General features: G+C 38.0%; 1 protein-coding gene across 8 annotated transcripts in view; it reads right to left on the minus strand.

The window, feature by feature from the left end:
- The window catches only part of BIRC6 (baculoviral IAP repeat containing 6), a 177,263-nt gene that overhangs the window by 6,434 nt on the left and 155,251 nt on the right, over positions 1 to 15,578 (minus strand). For all 8 annotated transcript variants that reach the window (XM_066993893.1, XM_066993895.1, XM_048047739.2 and 5 more), the window contains 5 exons: positions 8,868 to 9,013; positions 7,939 to 8,049; positions 6,529 to 6,746; positions 5,767 to 5,928; positions 3,557 to 3,634 (listed from right to left, as the gene is read on the minus strand). In XM_066993893.1, coding sequence (XP_066849994.1) covers positions 3,557 to 3,634; positions 5,767 to 5,928; positions 6,529 to 6,746; positions 7,939 to 8,049; positions 8,868 to 9,013 — 715 coding nt within the window. The remainder of the gene's footprint in view (positions 1 to 3,556; positions 3,635 to 5,766; positions 5,929 to 6,528; positions 6,747 to 7,938; positions 8,050 to 8,867; positions 9,014 to 15,578) is intronic.

Genomic DNA, 15,578 nt, shown 5'->3' on the forward strand with positions numbered 1-15,578 from the left:
TTCCCATTTCCCACACCTTCTGTGGACTTCCTTTTTGCAGTTGAGCTTAGGCAGGAGTTCCTTATTTACCCATGCTGGCTTTTTACTGCTCTTGCTCAACTTCCACACACTGGAGTAGACCGTTCTTGAACCATTAGGGGTCTGATAACCAGCTCTCTAAAGCTGATTCCTGAACAAGTTGAAATCTCTTCTGCTGAAGTCCAGGTCTGCAGTTGTACTATGCTGAAACAGAAACTGTACAGTCTTCTAGGATGTGGAACAGAATATGTACCTTGTACTATGAAACTATTGCTCCAAGTAATAAATTGAGAAAGTGCCACAGGGACCCTGAAAAAGTCACTGCAAGTTTTTGTTTTGCTTTATATATGTGCTTATTGCTCAACGCATTTCTATGGCATAAAGCTGAAAACATTAAGGGCTGTTTAGTCAATTAGCATAACTTAGTATATCCTGATAAATTCAGGACTAATTTTAACACTGATTGTTACTGAAGACAGAATAGCTACACTTTAAGCCTCTTCAGATTTATTCCTCACGGACTTTGGACAATCAATAGCCACTCTTCAAGACATGACCAACAGGAATACTGTCTGTAAAGAGCATTTTGAAGAACCTGCCTACTGGATTGTGTTTCTTTTCTGGTGTGCCAAGGCTATCTAGAAGTCTTGAAGAAAATGAAATCACCTTTTAGAGCCACAAAAACATCAATCTACAAGACTAAACCTGGCCTGTAACTCACCCTATATGACCTCCAGAATTTATTACTAAGACTCATATATGTAAGCCAAGAACCAAAGTGAGGATTGGTGGCAGACCATAAATGCGGCAGACTGTGTTTCACTAAAGAGTTTTAGCTGTTTCACAGACATAACTGAGTCTGTTATACCTGTGAAAGCTATCTTAATTGGCACTATGCTTTGCACTCATTTCCAAATGCTAATTATATGGCTCTGTGGAAAACTACAGTACCTGGCAAAACAAAAATCAGAGTTCCTGTTCCCTAAATGTTGTTTTTATAGAGAGGTATTACATAAAACATCAAAACTTAAATGTACTTGCAAGGCTTTTTCGTACACTATACTGCTATCTCACAGTGGCCACCAGCCACTGTTCTTTATTAGAGCATGCAGTCAGAGCAGTCTTTCAAAATGTTTTTATAAGGATTGTCTTTATTATACGGAATAATAATGAAAGAGAAATCTAGACCTTTGGACTTATTTTAGTTTTCTCCTAATGTGGCCAGTGGAGTTGTCTTTCAAAAAAAAAAATGGGGTGGTATTTCTATTTTACAAATAGACATAAAACTAGCCAGCTACTTTCAGGCACGTAGCATGCTTTCTGCACACTTGGATCTTTTGCTTGCTATAGTATGATCATAGAATGGCTCGGGTTGGAAGGGACCTCAAAAATCATCTTGTTCCAACCCCCCTGCCATGGGCAGGGATGCCACCCACCAGAGCAACCTCCACTGGCCACCTTAGGAGAAAACTAAGAGAAGTCCAAAGGTCTAGATTTCTCCATGTAGTAAGTGAGATATTGCTTCACATGACAACTCAGTCAATCAAATGACTACGTGCTTTTGAGTTGATAGCTTGCTAGCACACACCTCTATTTTTTGTTGTTACCAGCAACGTATTCCTGCCCAATCACAGCAATAATCAGAATCAAGTACTATATAGCTGTTTTGATGTGTTTTAAGTAATGTGAAGTGGCTTGTCACGCTGTCAAAAACAAGGCGGCAAAGCACCATGCAACCAACTGGATCAGTTTGTACAGTAATTACATGGATCTTGCCAAAATAACCGGCACATAAAACCCTAACATGAACTTAAGAACATTGGTAACAGCTGATCTTATAAAGACTTCTTGGGTCATTCAACTTGGAAGCTTACTGCTCTAGGAACCTCTTCAGCAAAGTCTTGAAGTTCCTCATAAATAGGTTTTTGCAATCAAAAGCCCATCGTTAAAGATCAAATAAGTCAGTACTCCAATTTACCTAGAGGAACTAACTGGTAAAACTTGATGCTAGGGAGCAGTTTGTAACTGAAGAAAGAACAGGTGAAGAAAATGAGTAAAATCTTCTCAGTCACCAATAACAGGTATGATCTACAGGAATACACTGCTGTTTCACCAGCATAGCTTGCAAAGAGCTTAAAAGACAAACTAAGACTTGATGATTTATTATTGTTCTGAGAAGACAGAACTGTAGATTTTTATAGCAGTAAACAAATGATTTCTGGCAAATTTTGATGTTTCAAAGAACTGTTACTGAGAAAATGGCATCCAGTACAACTAAAGCTAAAGAATGGTTGAGTGAAGTCAGACTGCAGTACTTACTACACGTTCCTCAGAGTCATCCGCATGGCAGGCTTTAGAACTGCTAAGTTTCAGGATTGGCTTTACTAAAGTTGTTTACAAAAGCAAGGTCTCAATACAACTGAATAGGGTCTCTGGGTAATGAAGATCATTGCAGATTACATCTCCAACAGAAACTCTGTGGTAAGATAAGCCTACATAAGCTTTTTTTGTCTGTGGTGGTGAATCCCCCGAGTTAAAAATCTGGAAGTGTGTAGCTACTGCCCCGGAATACCAAAATCACCTGCAATGCATGACGGCTGTCTTAAATAGCTACGTATTTTGTTACGTTATCAGTACAAATGTAAAGGGCAATATATGTGCTTATATATTGCTGTGCAACTTGAAAACTACTAATGCAGTATAAACAACACCTAGAAAGAGATTTAAATATCCATCACAAAACTTCTACTTCTCATGTTAAATACAGGGAGGAGGAAGGCAGCTTTTCTCCACCTTGCAGCACCATAATCATTTACAGATAAAAGAAAATGTTTGAACAAGGACACGGCCTGGGAGTTTTGTATGTTATGAATTTTCAGTGTAGGTCCTGACAAATTCATGTTACTGTTTTGTATAGTCCGATTATAGCTCCTAAATGTAACTGCCTGGATGTAAGTAAATAAAGAACCCACCACAGCTGCTGGTACAATGAAAGGATGTTTACATGAGGAAGAAAAAAATCCATCTTAAAGAGGCACGGAGAATGACTCAGTGCTGGACATACCCAACATATTAATTTCATCCTTGTAACAACAGCACATTTAAATGACATCTAACTTTTACGAACTTCCCCACAGTTCCTTCACTGTTCACTGAAGACTAGTGTGTAGATGCATCTACCCTCATTCATGAATCTGATGCAAATTTGTTCTCCCGTGGTCTGGACTCCTTGGAAATCAGGCTGATTTTGGCAGCTTTTAACCTTCTAGATAGCAACTCTTATTAACACAGCTTCTGGATCAGACCTTGCTTGTTGACCTGATACGTAGGTGGACCAAGCTCAAGTCCATTTGAAAAATATGGCCTAGACAATTTCAGATGAAACTGCTGCTACCAGTGACAGAAAAGAGATGTCACAATAGCACATTTTCTGGACTTTTCTTTATGCTTATTTGAGAAAGAAAATTCTGGTTTAAAAGCACGAGAAGAGAAACTCTTAGGATGGACAGATCACTGAAGAGAAAGAAGAAATGCTCACCTGCAAAAAACTTGATGTTTGGGGATTCCATTTCTCTTCTGGCCTTCCATGCCACGTGTTTAGTATGCTTAAACACACCTGAAAAGGTGATATTATTATTGTCTCAGACAAATATAATAAACTTGTTCTGCTTGGGCAGAACAACATGTTTACACTGCATTACGTTGTGGTTTTTTTTTTGTCAAACTTTTGTATATATTTGACTTTTAGAATTAAGTTATTTGCTATGATACTAATTTGAAATGAAAGCACAAAAATAATGTGGATGAGGAGAAACGGCATGCTAATAAATGAACAAAACAAGTTACATTACTTGTCTTCAAGGAAAACTTACAGATTCTAGTGGCTCCAAAAATAAATGAATCATTAATATCTGATTTTCTACATTCCTCTTTCGATACTTTTTTAACACTTGTCATTATTGTTTCTAAAGAAAATCATTCTGCTTAAGCATTTCAAAGATGCTCTCTTTCACACAGACTAACAAGGAACTGAAAACATTCATTAACTCTTATGACCGATATGGATTTTTGCAGTGAAGCCCAGAGAGTTCTTCAACCTTATCACAAAATTGAACAATCGAAGCGAGGGAGTGTAATGAGACAAAACAGAAGAAATTCAGAGGAGAGTATGCACCATGACTCTCCAGTTTGAATTACGTTCTGTGTCTGTGTTAAAAGAAAACCCGTTGTAAAACTCAAAAGGAACATTACAGCTTCTGCAAGGGGAACCCATGAAAGAGTGGAAAATGAGAAAAAACGTTAGTCTATGGATAATTTTTTTGCATTAAAAAAAGCTGAAGGAATGCTACACTGATACAGCCAAAGCTGTTTTGTGGGTCTAGACTTCAGTGCAGACATACAGCTAGCCATTTCTGTAGCTTTGTAGAATTTCCTGTGTGCTTATTTTTTGTATAAATACAAGTTGCATTTCCCTGGTATGTGCTTGACTTTCTGTTAGGTTTTTGGAACCTTCAGAATGAACTGTACCATACCAAGGAGACTGGAGTGCTGGGAGGGACCCCTAATTTTCTTCAGCTTTTAATATTATTTTAGTATTTTTTAAGCAAAACAGTTATTCCATCCTTATTTTAGAGTTACATTTTCTTTTTTAAAAGGATACCGAGATTAAGGAATCTCTTTTTCTTCTTTTAAGAAAAATCACTTCTGCATGGCAAGAGAGACAAGGCACTTGGCAAGTGTATTTGGTTGTGGCTGATTTGAAGCATACTTTGTCCATGGAAAGGATTCTGGTTACCTTAGCTAGCCAAAATAGATTTCTGCCTGGTTAATTTCGCAAGGAGGGTGGAAAAGAACATTTTTCTAGGTCAAAATTACTTGCTTTTTGGTCCAGTCCAGCTGATAAAGGCTTTACAAAATAAATTATCTCTAAAATCATTCAGAAAAGAGGTCATTCCCATTTGAAACTGTTAAATCACTTTTCAATTCAGTTTGAAGACCACTTTTCAATTCAGTTTGAAGACCAGCTTTAACAAAACACCTTTCTCCAGTACATCAGGAGTGGCTGTTCGTTTGACTGTAAAAGGAAAAAAACAAACAAGCACCTCTAAAATCAGAGAGTGCACAATACCTCTCTCAGCCTAATACCCATACCTGTATATTTTAATTAATAGTAATTTAAGAGCCAATTTTCATGAATTTTAACAAAAATGGAAAAGTAGCTACTACAGCAATGTGTAGCAGCAGAACTCACTCCTGTGCAGCACTGTAGATGAAGACACGCAAGGTTTCCAAATGTCACTGGACAAAGTGGCCACTGTTTTCACCAAGGGGCCTATTACACTGATGGAGGCTGGGAACGTGCTGCTCAGCACGTGCCCTTCTCTTAATGCTCTCCCACAGGCAGCCAGTACTGGCTGCAGCTGTAAGATGGCAAGTCCACTCTCCACACTATCACAAAGCATCCAGATGAATGACCTGCATTTGGGGAACACTGCCAGGTTTACCAAACCGAGTACAAAATATGCCTCGCTCTAGAAAAATCACCTTTTTGGTCATGATTTTTTCCTTACAGGTAAAGGCAAGATGCTGGGCTAGGAAGGCCTTTGGTCCCCTGTTCTTAAACTATTTTATCTTGGAAGTTCAGAATTATCATAGTTAGGACACAAAACCACAAAGGAACAAAAACAGACAAGTTTCATCAGTTTCACTTCTTTGTTATGTGTGTGCACAAGAGTGAAGATGACCTACCTTGCCATCGTTGTAGAGGTTTGGATTAAATCTCACACTGTGGCCTCCAGTTGTTTCCAGATTCACGAGTGGAGGGGAGTTAGGATAGTCTTGTGGAAAATACACATCAAATTCAAAGCATCCATTTGCATAAGGGGTGTCTGCGGGACCAGTAATGAGAACCTACCATTGTAAAAAAAGGAGACAGTTTTCAAAAAGAACCCTTACATTTGTCACCCTGTTGAGATTTTTCTAAGTTATATGAAACATTTAATTTCCACATGCTACTTTGCAGAAAACACTGTACGCATCATCATCATATGCAGGCTATCAGTCTGTTCACTTCAATATCCTGGATAAGTGAAGCTCTCAGCTAATGTCCATTTCTTCAGACAGACTACAAATGGAAAGCAAAATGAAAGGAGCTAACTCTACCTCCTATTGCATGTTACTAATTCAATTCTGTCTTCAAACTGCAGGTCCAGAGACAATCAGTGTACTTCTCCATACCTACTGCTTTTAATTGACTTAAACTGTAGTATGCAAAGATAACCTTTGACCACAATCGAGTAGCAAAACAAAACTTCTCACTTCAGAACAGCAGCAGAAGAATGAACCATGTCCTGTTAAGTCTCTTTGGCTAACAAAAGTTAAGTGTCCTTGGTTGGGAGATGGACCCCCCCACTCCCGCCAAGTTACTGCGAAATCAGGATCAGACTAAATGAAATACTTTTGGTTTTTCTTCTACACCCAGCTGAAAGAGGGAAATAAAAATAACTTCACCTTCATAATGTCAAGCCGCTCCTCATCACAACGTACAAAAACACTGGATGAAGATGAGAGAGGCAGTGATGTTGAAAGAGTCACAGCTTCTTGAGCAAGACGTCGGGCTCTGGCAGCACTGTTGGCGTCACTCGCATTTTTTACCTGAGACATGTAGTGGTAATTTACTTTAAAAACCAATTTTCCATCATCGTCTTCAGAAACCATTTCGAATGTGTCTAGAAGAGAAGAAAATTTTATTGCATCAGGAAAACCGTGAAGTTACTAATGGGTCAGCCTTAACATTCTGAGTATTAAAATCTGGAAAGTTTAATTTACATCATGAAAATAGGTATTTTGTGAGTTAACAGTGCTCACAGAAAACAAAGCATTACCAGTGCTGGGTCGAATGAATTCCTGCAGCAAATGTACAAGCATTCATACGCAACTTGTCCAACGTACACCATTTCTGATTTGGAAAGCTACCAATTACTCCAGACCAGGCATACAATGATACTTCTGAATACAAAAAAATGCTAATAAGAGAATCAGCATGAAACAGAGCACCAACAGTATTTAATTGTGTGGTGGTTGCAATGTTATTAAAAGATCATAAAAAGTTATAGCTAATTTTCTTTAGTCACTAACTATGCAAAATCTGCAGCTTGGCTGCCAGGGTGCAAGGCTACCATTACAAACTTTCCTACCTGTGTATTCTTGGCATACAACTCCACAAACATTTGGGAGGAAAATCCCTTACAAATACAACAGCAAAGAAGTGTGATTGCAAATGCTGTCACTGCAGTTCAAAAAAAATATGTATAAAACGTATTTCTGCAATAAATTTATAACTCTATTTAGACGATACACTAGTAGTAGTACTTGAATTTTTTTAAACATGTTCCCTTTATGGCCAAAATGAGAACCAATTCTCATCATGTTTTCCAAATGCAACATAATGAGCTTCATAAAAGGACAGAATGAAGTTTACAAGTTTCATTTTACTTTAAACACACATTTTGATCTGAATTCTATTCCATTTAAAAAAGTTGTACTTTTAACAAACATCTATATAAACTTTTATATGAGTTTAAGAAAACCTTACTAATACTGCAATAGAATTTGAGGACTAAAAAAGTCACAAATCATTACCGAAATGAAAATATGAACACCATCACTGAATTTTGTGACTGGTCCCTTGAATTCATCTAGTGTATTCATAATATATTCCATATTTGTTCAATGAGCGCATTAGTTTGTAACCTGAAAATACAGACTTGTATAATTTTCCATGTGTGAAAAGTATCAGTGGTCATGACATATGCAAAAAGCTAATCACTTTTTAAAAAAATAGGGATTAATTGCAAAAGATTACATATTTTTTTAGGTATCTGCTTTCTAAAATACAAACATTCACACTTCTCAACTTACCAAACTGGAGTTTTTTCATGACAGCCACATACTTTTCTTCAAGAGAGCGTAAAACAGACAGAGGTTTGGGCTTCACAGCCACCTTTTTGGAGTATTCAGCCATCTTCTTTTCTGTTATATGAAATGTGATGATTATTTGTAGTTAATGTAATTTTGAGACAAGTACGCCAACCGTTTGGGGATTATTTAACTCAAAATGACACTTCGTGATGATAGTGTCTGCAGAGAATTCTGAAAACTGGGGATCACTCAGAGCGTACAAATCTGTTTTTCTAACTACTACTTTTCATTACCTGAACAGCTTAAAGTAAATAAAGATTGTTATCTCAGCCCAGAAATAATTAATGACTACTGCTGCTATGAATATTAATTTATTGATTCTTCTAATGATTTTTCATAAGCAAGTCTGACATATACTTGTGTGGATGGACACTCATGCAAGTGTTTTTCATGCACTCTCCAAAATCAGGAGCTGGTTATATACTCCTTGATAATATCGTCTCCTACTAATTAAGCTACTTAATCTTTAGTTTTCTTTACTAGACAACCAGATGGTTGACTGTCTGCAGGTTCAATCCATGATTTATATTTTTGTTGTGCATTTAGTTATACTAATTCAGAAGGTTTGCTTCTCATACCAAAAGCCTTACAACTAAAGGTCACGTACCTCATCTTCTGATGAGAAAAAAGACGTACTACTTAATTGTGCTGAAACTTGTGAGATGTGCTCCAACTTACTTGAATTATTCTATATTCTGATTTAACATTTAAAACTAACACAAGGGTCCAAATGACTACATTTGAAAATGTAGTCGGTGACTGGGGACAGGAGAAAGTCTTTTCTCTTGCTTTTAAACCAATGTTTAAGTTATCTGCTCATGAATGCATTACAAATAATCACAGTATTTCTAAGGGTATTTCTATTTTACCTTGGTTTGCCTGGCGCAAGCTGGTGGTAGCAGCATAAACTATCTCAGCAGTCTTTTGTATGTCTGGTACCAAAAGTGTGAGTCCCTCTGGTTCTTGATCAGAAGCATCTGGTTTTACTCCGGCTTTAGCTTTATCTTTTTTAGACCTGATTTTTTTTTTTTTAATTGGAAAAAAAAAAAAAGGATATAGCATGAGAGGATATTTTTCAACAAATTAGACAGTACTAAGCATGCTTGTCAACACGGAAAATATCAAAGATCAAGATAAAAGCAAATGTTCTGAAATGGAATGTCTCTATGTATCTCTAGGTTAATCAGGTATCCAGGTTAATGCTACTTAATGTAGCAGTCAGCTGTGACAATACTGAACATACAGTCTTGATTTGACAAACAGAAGTACAACTGATACAAAGAGGAAAAATGTGAAGACAAAGCCCGTGATACAACTATACTAGTTTCTTGCTACAACCATTTAGTAATTCTGGTAGTTACACTGCATGCCGACTTTATGTTTGCACACTTTCAAAAAGTGTTAGAGAAGCTTCCAAAATCAATATAACAAAAATCACGTCATGAATGCGCACTTCATCCACCCACACAGATCCCGGTGTAAAGTCAATACTTAAATAGGTAATATGGTATTTTTTCCTATTCCACAATACATGAACAATTCTCTAAGATACACTCACGGTAAAATGCTAGGAGATTGATCTTCTAGTCAAAATTTACAGTATGTCTACGACCTACAAGGTAGGCATTACCAGAATTAAAAATGACGTTTGTCTCTCTCTGCATTTCTCTTCTGGACTATAAAAGATAAGAACTTTTCTTTCATTAAGCAATTTAATGTAGCATAATTCTAAGTCTTACAAATGTAGATGGCTTCTATATTATATATTTATACTTGATGCATTGCAAATTAAAATGTCAATTTAAACACCTTAATTTTTTAGAATTTGAGAACTTAAGAGCTAGCACAAATTTACATTATTATCCTGCAAAACTTAGAGAGATTTTTATGCTAACAAGCCTTTTCCCCCACTTTCTGTAAATATTTTAACAGCACTTGTTCGTTTTAAGATCCAATCAAGATAGACAGCCAAGAAGCACCGGTTTTCTTTCCCATTACCATACCCAGAAGCAAAACAAAGCTAACTATGCAAGAAAAATTAGCAATGCAATGCTTTGATGTTCCAAACATATATTTTAGCCACTGTCAACTACAATATGCTTTCTGTATTTTGATCTAGACCAAAATCATGCATAAATAATGAACTTCTATAGTACTCAATAGCGGTGATTACATTAATAATGGAAGTCTTTGTACCATACCTAATCAAACGAGAACATCCCTAGAGTGCATTAATAACAACCTTCATTACTGCAGCTTGGTCCAGTTTCCCTGTTCCAGATTTAATCCAACCTAATGTCAGCCCATTGCTGACTTCAAGCAATAGTGAACTTTCAAGTATTCCCAGTTAGGAGGAAAGCATCAAAGCCAAACAGTGTAGAGTTTAAGAAACAGCTGAAGAAAAAGAAGCAGTAGCTGCCTCTCCCATTTACACTTTCCCAAATCGTTATCGCTGTCTTTTTCCTTGGGGAAATCAAGGCTAAGATTTTTTAAATAGCCTGTTAAGGTTTGATATGTATATTTAAGCCCACTAAACCTCAGTGATACCTGACACGACAGTCATCAGAGACGTGCTACAGCCATCAGTCCCAAGAAGGGCGTACAGATTTAGCACTGCTTGCTATTGATGTAGAATCCTTAAGCTCTTTGCTACAGAACCCTTGGAGAAATTTTGGTTAAAATGAAATGTCAACTGGCTTATAGAAGAGAAGGGTGCCTGAAAAGCAGTGAAAATGTAATTAGTAGAGATACAGAAAGCAATGTTAATTATTACAAATTTATTTCAAGACAGTTATCTTGAAGGGCTTTCATCTGCCCTGTGGTTTTACAATTTAGACTACCAGCTTTTTCCTCCTTAGTCTCAGAAACAAAACATTAAGGTACTGGTCTCATTAGACAAAATGCTTAACCACATGCATAAGACCTCCTACAGACATACTGACTTACTGACAGCGAACACATGAGCACACAAAGAATATTTTGATTCTACCTCTGATGCTGAAAACAAACTTGGTGTGGAAAATATAAAAGTCAATACAGTTTCCATCCAAAGATGGTTATGAAATGGGTGAGGCAAACATAATCTAAAGCCCCGTGGGCTTCACATACAACTGGTGCACAGAAGAATCTCGGTACATGTAGAGAAAGCCTGTGAAGCCTGCTGGATGGATCCCGAGTAACACGTACATACAACACGGCTCCGTTGGGTCTGGTCTTGGAGGTGAGAAGCAGGACTTTCAGAGCCATGCAAACATTACTCCTGTGACGAATCTGCAGCAACGCCAAAGATGGTATTTTGGTCCCCAAACCTACTTCTTAGCATAATCTGAAACCCATGATATTGTGTGTGCTAAAGAAAAAAAACACTCTGGTGACCATTCTCCCATTTCGTGAGCAGGTGTAACAAGGACAAAACAAATTATTAGCTGAGGAAAATTTGTCCTTCCTTCTTGGTACCATCTCCTCTCCTGCACTGCTGCTGCAATCCCGCCTGGATTCAGAGCCGCAGTGAGCTCTCTCCAAGCTGTGTGCCATACACAAGCACATCAGAAGGCCAAGAAGATTCTAGCTGGAGATAGGGAGCTGCTGGGAATGGTACATGCTCTCCCCAAAAAACTTATTTTGGTATTTCATCTCCTCATTCATAGAAGTGATAAGGGCAGTAGGATCCTTCAAGTCTTCCCCACACTGTAGCAGCCTGCATATAAATTTATGTATGCAGGCAAACTAGCTGCATTATCAAATTCCTGAGCTGCAATTACACATTTTTCAATGGTATTCCGAAGAAACAAAACCAAATAATATCCATAAATAATAAACTAGGGTAGAAAATATAACCATATAACTATTTTGCTGTACATTTTCTCTATTTTTAGAAAATATTTACGTATCTTTGTTACACTGTGTATTCCTTTCCTCCAAGATTTTGCGTGGAGTGAAATGTCTCAGTTATTTGATGCAGGCCAAACCTTTATCTAAACGTTAGAGTGGAGGAGCAGCCAAGTATTTATTTAGGACTTAAAACCTTCCCTTTGCAGCTTTTCAACCACTGAAGAAATGCAGACAAACTCATGTCAGCTCGTGTTTAAAGGGATGACAGTAACTAATATATTTTCTAGAAGAGACAGCAGTGTACATGCTAATAATTTAAGCCATTAATTTAGCTTGTGCTGGAAGATGACAGCCTTCTTTTCACGCTGTGATAAATGAATAATGAACGATACACTCCCAAGGCAACTTTAATTTTTAAAGCCAATACTTGCAGTTACTCACTCATGCCAGGTACTTAGAGGTAAACGTGGTAATATGGAGTGATACATTTATCAAATTATTCACAAAGTAAAGGCAGTGAACCGTTCAGCCCCTCTGTACTGCAGAGATGCTGCTTGTAAGGCAGTTCCACTCAGTTTTATGCTGACGGTCACTCTGTTGGGAAAACGTTTGCAGCCATGGCAGCCTCCCGCACTAATGGCCCCCTGCCTTCCGTGGGCTTCCACATGCACCAAACATGCATGTTCCTTTCAGTAATCCACAGACTCTTAGACCCATCCACTAAAATTAGGCAAAACAAGCAATATGCCTTTGCAAATAAAGCACTGTCAAAAGCAAGCAGTCTCCTCTGAGGTGGCTCCCCACACTCCTTGGGGCTTCCAGCACTGTATTTACAGACACTAAACTGAAGCATTTCAAACCAGTAAAGGCTGCAGCACTGGTCCCTACAACCAACCATTAACTCTGAACATGACCTTGAGAGTGCAGCAAAAAAAAGTGACGGAGGTTTTGTCTTTAAAAAATAATAATAAAAAACACGGATTCTTAGGATCCAATTAGAAAGGAAATTGTTGTTTGCAAAATGCACTGTTACTCAAAGAAGTTCTGCAAGGTAACAGTGAAGACAATGAAAAGACATAGCAAGGAAAATGCCTCATCTACCCTATCTGCCTCATCAAATTTAGGAATGAGCATCTCATTCTGCTCCATTATCCTGAGGTTTCCTGTTTTCCAATAGAGTGTTATGGCATTTGAAAGTAAACGAAACCGAATGCTTAACTGGAATCCAAAACCAAACTGTCCCCCTTGATCGAAGTGGACAGTCTTGTTCCAACATGCAAGTGACATTTGGTAGACAAGCAAGTAGCACTGCTGTTCAGATAAAGGAAAATTTTGTCTTTGAAAGCAGATCCCATAATTATGTTGTTCTTCTGGCGTTTGACCTAAAAAGGGCAGCAGATTGTCCCATTTAAGAAATTCATGCCAACACTTGCTTATGTTGCTGGCAAACCTTCAGCTAGAAGGCTGAGAATTAAAACCTTCCACCCCAGTGATTCCAGGCTGTTCAGGCTGTTGGTGTTTCCCTCCTTGTCTCTACACGGCTTTAGAAACAAACAGTATTATGCTTAAAACACCCAGGGAAAGACAAGATATTATTTTGTGCTGATATATCAAAATAACACAAGAAAGTTATATAGATATGTAACTGAACCAATCATAATTTTAAAATGAAATTCGCAAGTTATTAAAATAATACTGATTGTGCCTGAAGAGCTATTCTTAGTTTTCAGATCCTAAGCTAACACTGAAGAACTAATAATATCATATTTTATTTTGCCGAAATAAAAAGAGCTTACAAGTAGCAACGGTCATGTGCCATTCTGACAAAGAAACTTTTCAGACTTCAGCTTAGGGAAGTGATGTGAGAAGACACAGGTTTCCATGCCCATTAAATCCGAGGCTGTCCAACAGATGACCAGATTAACAACAACAACAACGAAAAAAGTAATCATGGTGGAGAGATTTACACATATATTTATACTGGAAACTGATTACAAGAGGTCAAAACACAGAGGTTTTCTATTTTAAGATTATATATACTGTGATCTACATAGTTTTGCCAGCAAAGCACAAGCTGATGTTTCTTGGATTGGTAACTAATATAAAGAAATATTACTTGTTCTTCCTAATTCCGTTTCTCTTGAATTAAGTCAACAAAGAAATCCCACCATGGGTATTACATGCTTGATATGCAAGACTAGGAATCAAAGTTAAAAAGGACTCCAGAAATTCACAAGTAATTAAGTCCATGGAGTTCAGTTAAGGATGAATATTGTTTCTTTACAAGCCAACTTGATATTGAAAGCAAGTAACCTGTTAACTGCTGGAGACAGAAAATGATCAAAAGAAAAAAATGGAAATCTGAATTGCATCAGAATTTGCTTTTCTAATACCCTCAGTCCAAGCAGAAAAACTTGACTCATCAATTAAAACAAAAACTAACACAAATCCTCAAGTCTGGAACCAGGAGGGTTAGAGACAGTTAGAGATGAAAAGTCAGTTGTGAAATCTGTGCCAACTCCAGCACCTCCCAGAGGCACAAGGAGCTGGAAGGCACACAGGGGCTCCTTGCTTCCGTGAGAGCCGGTCGGTGACTGCTCTGAATTTTCGGTGACTGAACATAGAAAGGGAAAAACAATTTGGGGGTACTGGTTGTTACTGAACAGAACAGGAAAAAGATGGCTCGTCTAGATCTTACTCTTGTCCAAGATCTATGGACCAACAAGCCTGAGACAGATAACAGGTCTAACAAAGCAAAACTGCCTTTTTTATGGACTACACCAAAATCATCAAGGAATAAAAGCAGCTACCAATGAGCCTGAGCTCACACATTCCCTGAAAGAGAATCTTGGCTTATTATTGCCTTCATTTTATAAGAGGAGGTACCTAAAAAGTAGTCGATGGTTCCTGTAAGACACTGTCCTCATGTCTTGTCTGTCTGTCTGGGTTTCCTTGAGAAACAGGCTTGATAAGCCTGCTGAAGTCCAGAGAGCGTGTAGAACAAGCCTGTATAGACGACATTATACTGCATCCCTTATGCAGCTGGATGGCATCACTGCAGAGAAGGGGGATTGAGACACTTCTCCATTTGTTCTCTAATTGCAGTACCAGACTGCGAGAGTGCCTGACAAGAAATGTCAAATGTGAAGTTCCTCAGAAGACAGTGGAAGACCTGAAAAGCCTAACACAGATGGCTCCAAGGCATCTGTTTGTAACATCAAATCATCTTCAAGTGTCCCAGCTCACCTCTGACGCGCGCGTTAACAAATTAACTGTTGCAGAGTCGCCATGTGTACAAACAGGCTTTTCACATTTAGCACCAATCAATATCACCAGTCAAAAATTTTCAACTGTCTCTATGCAGTTAGGTTTCTCACTACAAATAACAACTGAATCTTTTACTTCATGAGAAAATCCAAAAGGCTCCTCTACTAACCAGTCAGCCTCTGATGGAGAATCCATTGAGGAAGCTTTATCGATGGAGAAAGCAGCATAGTAGCATATAAAAGAAGCCTGGTAAAAACTACCATTTGGTTTCACCCTCCCCAGTTCCATTCTTTATAGAATGGGCACGTGTAAGTGCTTCCAAGGAATGCTCCTGCTTTCAGACTGACAGCAGGAAATAGAGTCCTGCTAACAAGAGATATACCTCTTTGAAGAGGGAGAGAAGTTTTAGAAAGATGTGAAGCTCCCAGATTCTTGAGCAGCACTCCTCTTTCCGATCAGCAAAAAATTATTATACTTATGAG

Source organism: Anser cygnoides, chromosome 3 (assembly GCF_040182565.1).
Source record: "Anser cygnoides isolate HZ-2024a breed goose chromosome 3, Taihu_goose_T2T_genome, whole genome shotgun sequence".
Taxonomy (NCBI): Eukaryota; Metazoa; Chordata; class Aves; order Anseriformes; family Anatidae; genus Anser; species Anser cygnoides.